At 60.2% G+C, this 9,881-nt stretch overlaps 2 protein-coding genes across 3 annotated transcripts; both read right to left on the reverse strand.

Moving 5' to 3' along the window:
- Positions 1-2,366: 2,366 nt before the first annotated feature.
- On the reverse strand, positions 2,367-4,991 carry FAM174C (family with sequence similarity 174 member C). The gene is made up of 3 exons (XM_045300021.1): positions 4,765-4,991; positions 2,987-3,103; positions 2,367-2,729 (listed from the first exon to the last, which is right to left on the reverse strand). Coding segments are annotated over exons 1-3 (345 nt in total). The 3' UTR covers positions 2,367-2,728.
- Positions 4,992-5,488: 497 nt separating this feature from the next.
- On the reverse strand, positions 5,489-9,064 carry LOC101641081 (cold inducible RNA binding protein). Of its 2 annotated transcripts, XR_006680996.1 has the most exons (7): positions 8,875-9,064; positions 8,683-8,789; positions 8,453-8,591; positions 8,289-8,370; positions 8,117-8,187; positions 5,685-5,828; positions 5,489-5,604 (listed from the first exon to the last, which is right to left on the reverse strand). XR_006680996.1 is itself a non-coding variant. In XM_004716965.2 (6 exons), the coding sequence occupies exons 1-6, from the start codon at positions 8,975-8,977 to the stop codon at positions 7,770-7,772; spliced, it is 519 nt and encodes a 172-aa protein (XP_004717022.2). In that variant the 5' UTR covers positions 8,978-9,062; the 3' UTR covers positions 7,609-7,769. The 2 variants fall into 2 exon arrangements, 1 of the variants encoding a protein (XP_004717022.2); XM_004716965.2 differs by lacking the exons at positions 5,489-5,604; positions 5,685-5,828 and adding an exon at positions 7,609-7,786 and having other exon boundaries at positions 8,875-9,062.
- Positions 9,065-9,881: the final 817 nt, after the last annotated feature.

The following is a 9,881-nucleotide window of genomic DNA, read 5'->3' on the forward strand; positions in this document are numbered from 1 at the left end:
GGAAGTTTCCCATTGCTGAGTCAATGGGACTGCTAGGCTTGAGGTTTCAGGTGCCCAGAGAGATGGCCAGGTGGGGAGGCCGCCTGCCCAGGGGCCAGGCCAGTGTCCTGGTGATAAGGGCCCCCTCAGGGCCCAAGCCATTCAGCACACCGTGGGGCATGCTTGCCACTGAACCTAAACCCACCTTTCCTTCCCCTTCTGGGAGCCTTGAAACTGCTGCAGCCACACCCACCAGGCCTGTCACCCCACCACACCAGGGACGGGCCACTGAGGTCTCTCCCTTCCTCCTCCAGCCCTGGCGCCTGGTGGCAAAGCCCTTGGTCCTGTGATGACACTGTCCTGTCCTGGCAGTCCCCAGCCACACCAGCTGCTAGCCACGGGCAGTGCAGCGGAGGACTGGGCTGTCCCGGCTTCACTGGGTTAAACGAGGGTTGGGGGGGGCTCTAGTGGCACGGTGGCCACATGCTGAGCTGCCAACCACAGGGTCCAGGCGTTGGAAACCACCAGCCACTCCTTGGGAAGCTCCAGGGGGCTGTGTGTGGTCACAGCGGGGAAGCCAGAGCTCCAGGGTTTGGGAGTTATGGCTGAGACAGGGGGGCTGCAATGCCAGCCCCGAGAGGATGCTGGATTCAAGCCACATCTGTGGGTCCTGGGGTCAGATACAGTAAGGGGCCTCACTTGGGCCCCCAAATGCTGTGCCTCTGAGCCCAAAGTGTCCTGGTGGCCACCCTACCCCGAGCAATGGCAGGTTGGGTCTACGGAAACAGGACTTGAACCCAGACACAGACTTTGCCTGAGGACTTGAGTGAGACACGGTATGGCATCCTGTGGGTGTGTGGGGCCCAGCTGCCCACACACTGTGGTGTCAGCTGTGTGGGTCTGTGCGCATGACCTAGCTGTCCACAACTGTCTAACTTGTGGTGTGAACTGAGTGTGGGTGTGCACACCTGGCTGTCCGTATCGTATCCACACTGTGGAGTCAGCTGAGTGTGCATGAGAGGTGGCAGCACACACGCATGCGTGTGGCGGCCTTTCATCTCTTGCTGATAGCCCCGCTCCTGACTTTTAGCCGCCGTGCACTTCCTGCTCACAGCACATTAACCTTGGCGGGGCTGCCAATTACCCCGCGTGAATGCCAGGGGGGCCAGGGCTGGGCGCTGACAGGCGGCAGGGCGGGCATGGGGTGGGGGGCACCACTTTCTGGAGCTGGATGGCATGTGCGGAGTCTCTCCTGACCTCATTAGAGTAATTAATGCGCCTTTTGAAGCTGGAGAGCAGCTCGGAGCTATGTGAAGGGGCACAGAACACAGGCTGGGAACTGAGACAGTGTCTTCCTGTTTGTCCCTGTGGGTCAGAGGCAGAGAGAGACAGGGGAACACGAGCGAGCAGACAGGCAGAGGGAGACAGGCAGGCAGAGGAAGCAGACATAAGCAAAGACAGAGGAAGAGGCAGGGAGAGTCGGGTTCAGAGCCGAGGAGCTCCAGAGGGTAGTGGTCACTGAGAGGGGAAGGTTACTGCCCCTCAGACCCCAGCACAGCCAGGCCAAGCCACTCTCCTTGCCACCTGGACCCAACTGCTACTCCGGCAGCTGCTTCGCCAACCTTTCCTCGGGGAGCCCTGGGCCCAGTGCAGGGTCCTTGAAAAGAGCCATCCAATCCCGGAGGTTTTCCCAGAGACCCTGGAGGGGGAGGGGTGCAAGCAGGGCTGGTGTGGTCCAGGAGACTGGGGTCTCCTGCAGAGGAGGCTGCTGCTTTGTGACCAGTTCTGGTGGTTTGTCAGGTCTGTTGCAGCTGGCAGCCATCGTTGTAAGGTGGATGGGCCTGGCAGGAACAGATGTGGTCGCGCAGAGAGGTGAGCAGTGCGGCAAACCCTCTCCTCCAACTGGACAAGGGTCCCCCTCCCCAGGCTGAGTTGAGGCCACAGGCTACACTGGGCAGGCAGCCCACAGCTGCCACCTGGTGGCAACTCAGCCTCATGACATGGAGGTGGCGGTGGCAGTGGCTCTGGGCAGGCAGGCAGGGTGACAGCATCTCCCCAAGTCTCGGGGACAAAGTCCCATGGAAAGGGGGTGGCAGAATGCAGATGGCAGGATACTCACACAAGGGAGGAGACCTGGGTCCCTCAAGTTTCCACAAAGGCTGACAGGGGGACAAGAGGGTCCCCAACAGCAAAAATGTCTAGCCCGTTAACTAAGGCTCCAAGACAGGAGCAAATGAGGCTGGGCCTGGAGGAAGAACAGGAGCCAGGGGCGTACAGGGGAGGGGGGCAAGTACCCTAGACAGGGGCTTTGAGGGATAAAGTGGCGTTCTCTCCAGGTCCCATGAAGCCGGAGAAGCCCTTGGCCGCAAGGACACCTGGGCACAGTGTGGGGTCAGGCACCAGCCCAGTAAGCTGTGACCACTTCTGATTTTATTGTCCCTATCCTGGTGGGTGGGCACTCTGGCAGGCCCACCTACCCAACGCCCTCAGCTCCAGGATACCATGCCCCATAAGAAGGGGGAGCAGCCACAGTCAGTCTGGGTGGGTGTTGCCGAGGGGCCCACATTTCTTGGGGTGGGGGGGCTGGCTGAGGCTGCTCAGGGCATGCTGGGCACTCTGGCAGGTGCTCCCCGGGCCACCGAGCCAAGGCTGCTGCAGGTGCTCCCCGGGCCACCGAGCCAAGGCCAGCAGCACAGATGCCAGCCCTGCCCTGGTCCTTCTTGCAGTCTGCTGGCCCGTCTCGGCCTTGTCTGGAAGAAGAGAGAGCGGGGAGGCTGAGGAGGAGAGACCCTGGAGACCTCTGTCCAGCCCTGTCTGGATGGCTTTTGCCTGAGTCCCTTTCCCAGGACTGGTGGCCCCAGCCCACCCACAGCATAGAGGCCCAGAATATCTCCACCCTGCACACCCACTGTGTCCCAGGGCCTCTCCAAAAGCCTGCTAAAGGGAGCACAGCGGGAGAGGGGGAGGCAACCCAGCTGGACGGCCCTCCTCACCCCGGCCCACCCACCATCTCGAGTTCCTCCTCTCAAAGATGGTCTCCTCGTTGCTGTCCAGCAATGATAGCTCGGTGGAGTCGTCCGTGTTGGCCAGGAGGCTGTAGCTCCGCCGCTGAGGCTTCTTCAGCCTGGAGGGGAAGCAGGTCAAGCCAGGGCCCCTCCCCACCAGCTGCCTCAGCCCTGCCGGGACTTTTCAAGCTCTCAAGGACAATATTTCTCCGAAAGTAAGACATCCCCCGAAAATGACTTACTTACAGTTTTGCCCCTTGCTGAAATATAAGGCCCCGAAAATAAGACTTCCCTGAAAATAAGGCCCCCCGAAGCTACCATACTCTGGACTCTGGACCGTAGCTGCAGGTGCCGCTGCACAGCAGCAGAGCCGGAGCAGACAGGAAGTGTGAGGTCTCTTTTAATAAACCGATACACAATAAATGTGTACCGTATTATTATTATTATTATTTTTTTTTTTACACTTGGGATCCAGAGAAGCCAGGCACTCAGTGTCCATCCGTATTCTTCTTCATGGAAAAATAAGACATCCCTGAAAATAAGACCTAGCGCATCTTTGGGAGCAAAAATTAATACAAGACACTGTCTTTATATTCGGGGAAACAGGGTAGGGAGCCCCAGTGGCACCTGGGGAGGGATGAGATGTTAGCCTCTAACAGCAACGTCAGCCGTTTGAATCTACCAGCTGCTCCCAGGGGATGGGTGAAGCTGCTAACACTGTCATTGGTCTCAGAATCGCTCCCTCAGGTTAAGCATCGGACTGCTCACCAGGAGGTCGGCGCATCAAACTCACTGTCTGCTCCTGCCGCCCCACAGCCTCAGAGGCCATGGGAAGAGCTGGCTCGGTAGTTAAGCAGCCAGTTGACAGCTCCAACCTACCAGCTGCTCTGCGGGACAAAGGCCTGCCATCTGCCTTGTGAAGGCCAGTATGGGGGACTGAGGCGCACTCCTGTTCACTAGGGGCCAGGATGACACAGTGGGAGGGAAGAACCCCATCTCCCTACACACTGGGGCTACAGCCACCAGGAAGCCAGAGGAATGAGGCTCACTCAGCACAGGTCAGGGCCCAGAAGGGAGGGATCTAGAATTTGCATGGGGCCATTGGTTGGAGGGAGGCGGATAGTTCTGTGGGACTAAGGGTCTTTTGGGGGTCAGCATGGGAGAGGAAGGCAGTTTGCAGTCTGGGGACTCTGCTGAGATCTATGCAAATCAACCTGACTTAGGAAGTGACCAACACAGCCAGCTCTGCGACCAGAGGGAAGCCTGTGGGGAAAGGGGCGGGAGCTTGGTCCCACGGATGGGGCTGCCCTCGGCCTCGGTAGCGCAGGTCACGGACGCGCAAGGCCGCTCACACGTGGGGTCGGACAGATTAAGGAAGCCTGCGCGGCAGGAACCTGGGGAAGGGAAGGTGGCCGGCCAAGACTAGGACGAGCTCGGCGGTCTGGCCCAGGGAGGTGGCGGCGGCGGCGGCGCCCAGAAGGAAGCCGGACGAAGTCGGCTCCCACGGACGTCTGAGTCCACAGGCCGCCAGGAGCGGCACCGGAAGGAGGGCGGGGGTTCCCGAGGAGGGGAAGGAGGCCAGACGCGTGACCTGAGGCGGGCGAGGCGGCCCGCCACGCCACACGCTCGGCGTCCACCGGTGAAGCCGTTAGCAACGCGCCACAGAAACCCGCCCCGGATCCCGAGAAGACCGCGGAGCCACGCCCACTCGAGGGGCGGGGCAGCCCGCGGACCGGCACGGGAGACACGAAGCGCGCCTAGATCAACCGCGCCGACGCACCTGAAGGCCCGGATGAGGAAGTAGAACGCGACCAAGACGCTGACGCCCATGAGCACGTAGAAAGAACGCAGCAGCGGCGTGCCCGGAGCGCCCAGCGGGTGTGTGCCGTTGCTCGGCAGTACCGGCCGGCTCCCGTTCGTCGCGGCGGGCGACAGCAGGCGGGCGGCTTCCGGGGCCCCACAGAGCAGCAGCAGCGCAGGAAGCAGCGGCGGCACTCGCGGCCCCATGGCCCGGCGGAAGCGGCGCCCAGCCCTCTCGTCACTCACTGCGCGGGCGGGGCACACAACACCCCGCCCCCTGCCCAGTCAGACTCCACCCCGTTCCTACAGCAGGGGCTGCCAGCCAAGGTCTAAACCCAGCTGTCCAGAGGCAGACCCGGACGAAGTCACCGCTTATCTTGAGTGGCAACTGGACAGGAAATTCCTGGATTAGCCTCAGGACATGTTGGGACTGTCCAATTCAGGGCCCTGGACCAGGGAACAAGGCAATGTCAAATTCCCACATGGATGGAACCTCAACCTAAGTGTGCCCCCTTGAGTATGGAGGAACCCACCATTGGACCCCCTAGGCCCAACCCTGGACCAACCGGTCTGGTGGTGCTGAGGACGAACAGGGGCTGGCCTATAGAGCTGGTCTGGCCTCCACCCTCTCTGCTGATGAGATGGTCTGCTATCTGGCAGCCCCTGCAGCCACCCAAGGGCACCCCATCAGACAAGACACTTCAGTGGGTACACACACTTTATTCCGGCTAGGCCCTGCAGGCACCACCCCACTTCCAGCTGTCATGGGGGGTCTGTCCTGGGGCTGCACTGGGTGCTCGGCCTGGAGCCACGGCTGTCCCTGTGGAGAGATGGAGGAGTCAGGCTTGCTGGCCCAGTGAGGTGGCACCACTTCCCAGCAAGCCCAGGTCCTGCACTCACAGGGAGGGGCTGGGGAACAAGCTGGCTGTAGGCAACCCTCTCCAGCTTGTGGCCCCTGGTAGAAACCGCTCCAGACCCGTCCCTCCTGGGACCTGAGAATGTGGGTAGCGCATCCTCTTCCTGGGTTCGGCTTGTTCCTTCAACCTGCCAAAGCAAAGGAGCGTTACTCCTGTGTGCTGGCCAGGACTCACAGCTGTCCTCCCCACCTCCCAGAACCTGCCACAGCTCCTAGAAGGGTCTCAAAGCTAACAAAGGTGCCCAGCCCGGCCCAGGTGCACTGCCGTGGGCTTGGCCAGGAGGGCCTGCACCTGGGCAGGCCAAGGCCACATCCACCCGAAGCAGAACCAGCCAGCTGCCCACGTGGGAGGATCGCTGAGGGTGCTGGGAAAACATAATGGAGGCAGTGAGACAGTGGAGGACGCCTGGTGCAGTGTGGCTCACTCAGGAGACTGGAAGAACACTTTGACCCTGCTCACAGACCACCTACTGTGAGCGAGGCCTGGCCACCCCAGGTGGCCATGTGGGAAAGAGCGGCTTAGAGAATGATCACTCTGGGCGCTGGGAAATCTAATGGCGGCAGTAAAAGATGGCAGAGGACACCACTTGGTGCAGCCCTCACCCGGAAGGGCTGGAGGGGCGCTCTGACCCTACTCACAGGGTGGTCACTGAGCCGCCCACAGGCCAACAGCTAGAGCCTGGTAGCTTTGGTTCCAGCTCCACTTCAAAAATAAAAAAAAAAAAGAAAAAAAGAAAACAAAACCAAAAGCCAGTCAAAGAAACACTCCCCGGGTGGGCGCTCTCGACAGAGGGATGCGGACACGAGCAAAGGAGTTACCTCGAATTACAGGGCTATTTCCACATATGAGCTAGCCAAGGAAGCAGCTTGCATCTGAGGTTTCTGTTGGGCGCACAACACTTCTGTTCTCCAAGGGGCTGCAGCTTCCATAGGCTAGCAGAGAACGCTCAGAACGGGTCAAGTAACGGTAGACTAGCTACTCAAGTCAGGGGCCCTCAGGTCAGCGTCGGGAACCTACCTGCATGTCCACGTCCGTCCGTCCTGCTGCACTGTGCTGCCCAGCCCTCCGAGCCCTCAGGGAGCCCAGCCCCCAGGGCTGACCTGCCACCTGCACTGCCCATGCCCGTCGCCCACCTCCTCACCTAGCCGAGACTGGTGGCCGTCAGCTGGAGGTCTACTGGCTGCTCTCGGCTATGGCTCACTGGCCTGTCCTCACTGCCCAGCTGTTATGGGATGGGCAGGGCAAGTTGTGCAATGAAAGGGCGAGTGTCAGAGCAAGGTTCGTTTCAGACGGGCTTTTAATCGGCTTCGTGAAGCCAGAACTTCGTACAAGAATTCCTTAACCACTTCAAATACAACATCAATGGATATGCACACGTCTTCCAGTAAAAAAGGACAATATAAATAAACATTTTTAAGAACTTCTCGGGCATGTCTGAGTCTCTACTGGAGGCGTTTACAGCAAGTGAGACACCTGTGCAGGTGGCCAGGCAGGCAGCACCCGGGGCAGCTGTGTGCCCCAGGCTACAACCTGCCTGCCCGCCTGCCTGCCCTACTCCCCGCTCCACTCGGAGTTGGGGAAACCCACAGCGTGCTCAGCTTCCGATAAGGAGTGGATCCGAGTCCTTTCCGGCTCAAAGGCAAGGTCACCAGGGCAGACCCCCAGTGTCCATGCGCCAAAAATAAACCAAAATGGCCATACAATCCCCCCAAGACACCCACACCACCCTCCCCTGCCCCCCAACCCCCGACCACTTCGGGGGTAAAAAAAGAAACCACAAAACAAAACCTCATGGCTCATGATAAAAACAAAAAGGTAGAATCTGAAGTGCTTTCCAGAACATGTTCAAAACTCTTAAGACTAAAACGGACAGCGTGTCCTCAAAAAGCAAACTCTATAAACGGCCCTCTCGGGTCAGAAGCTGTCAGGCTGTGTTGGACAAGATCAAAACGGAAAGGACTACAAAAGTGGAAACACAGGTGTGTCAGTACACACGAACGACTCCGCGAAGCTCCCACAATCTGTAATTATACGGCCATTGGCAGGACGGTCTTGAGCAGGAAGGGTTTTACTCGTTGTGTGTAGCTGAGGACAGAAGCAGCACAGTGTCAAGGCACCGAAGCAGCAGCAGCCGCGCATCCTCACCCCGCGGCCGGCCGGGGGCGGCCTGGGCCGGAGCACCAACCCCCCAGAGGCCAGGGCACGGGCCAGATCCGCACATGCATGCGGGGAGGCCACACGACCTTAGACCCCTTTCTACGGGGGGCGGGCTGGTTTTTCTGCTGTGGGGGCAGATGGTTCCATTAGGGGCAAGCCCTGCGATCAGGTCTGAGCGTGGTGCCCAGGGCGGCGGGCAGAGGCCGCAGAGCACCCGCCTCAGCCACAACAGCGTGGCACCCTTGGAGCAACACTTACCATAGCTGTCATAGCTGTCTCGGTAGGACCCTCCTGAGCTCCGGTCGCCGTAACCACCACCCTGACTCCGGCTGTAAGGACAGAAAGGTTTGCAACCAGACTATCACACCCCGCCCAGGGCATCTGCCCACGGCTGTCTGCAGCAGAACAGAAAAGCCACCCCACACCTCACCTGCTGTAGTAGTCTCTGGAGCCCCCATAACCCCCACTCCGGGACTCAAACCGGCTTCCCCCATAGCCTCGGTCCCCTCCACCTGCAGTGGGGGATAGACAGGAGAGGGTGAGGCTTTGTTGTAGAGGCAGTACAGCTGGCCCAGTCCCTAGGAAGCAACTCACCTCTGGAGAAGCCACGGCCCCGGCCCCGGCCCCCACGGAAGAAGCCTCGGCCCCCTGCTGAACCACCTCGGTAGCCACGAGAGCGGTTGTCCGACGACTTGCCGGCCTGGTCCACTCGAATCTGCCGCCCATCTACAGACTGGAGACAGGCCACTAGGTCAGCCCCCCTGCTGCTCACTCCCTAAACACCCTGAGTGTGTTTGAGAGAGACATGCTGCAGGGGTACTCACCTTCCCATTCATGGCCATCATAGCGTCCTTGGCATCATCGATGTTCTCAAAGGTAACAAAGCCAAAGCCCCGGGACCGCTGGGTCTCCCTGTCTTTCACGACCACCACTGCCGGCAAGAGTCCCAGTCAATGCACAGCAGCCCCAGATTAGCACCCAGTAGCCCCAGGACCCACCCTGCCGGCCAGACTCACCTTCGGAAATCTGCCCATACTTTGAGAAGACCTGCTCCAGTGACTGCTCGTTGGTGTCGAAACTCAGCCCTCCAACAAAAAGCTTGCCCTCATCCGATGCCATGATGCCTGCCACAAATGCTTTTTCAATCCTGGGGGCCTCACTGCCCAGCCAGGCCCGTGTACCAAAGACAGACACAGGGACCACTAGGAAATGTGACCTGCTGCCCCAGTAGCACCCACGCCTTCCCACCTCTCATACACCCGACCCCCCCTCTTCCCTTGCAACCCCCACTCAAGGTTCCCCCTGGCACTCCTCTACGCCGAGCCCAACGGGAAACATTACACTACCCAGACTGCCTTGGGAAGCTACACTCCATGCCACCTTGTAAACTGGACAGAGGCGGTGCCAGGCTGACGTGGGGCTTGGCTAATTGTGGGCGTCTCCCGAGCCGGCTGGTGACAGTAGCGCCAGGGGCGGGGACCCAGGATGGGAGCCAGCGGTATAAATACCAGCTCCACGGGTCGGCATACCGCTGCGCTTGGAAGTATGGTATTTGGGCGTGCCAGCGATTGTAGGAGGGCAGACACATACTTTAAACATGAGAACCACCATGAGACGGCTCCAAACACAAGGACCTAAGTGACTTGGAAAAGAGGTTCTAACTGGGAACCAAACACTGGTGGCGTGCGTGTCACCACGGGGGACGAAAGGACACTACAAGGTGACTTTCTCTTAACGTTCGCGACGAACAGTGGGCTCCAGGGACTGAGGCTACATGGGAGGTAGGGTGCGGGGCCCCCACCACTCCCGAGCCTCCAGCTTTGGAGGAGCGGTCGGATCACGTGGTGCCGCCAGGCCCGCCCCTGCCCGCGCGCATGCGCCCCCCGCGCGCCCTGCGCCACCACATCCGGGCACTAGGCGCTCCCGCCATTTCGCTGGGCGCAGCTTTCAGCCCGCGGCCGCCATTTTGCGGCAGCGCCCCGTTCGCCTGCGGCCCCTCGCCCGCAGAGATACGTCCCTGGCC

Source organism: Echinops telfairi, unplaced genomic scaffold (genome assembly GCF_000313985.2).
Source record: "Echinops telfairi isolate 266 unplaced genomic scaffold, ASM31398v2 ScPeMD7_7459;HRSCAF=8497, whole genome shotgun sequence".
Lineage (NCBI taxonomy): Eukaryota > Metazoa > Chordata > Mammalia > Afrosoricida > Tenrecidae > Echinops > Echinops telfairi.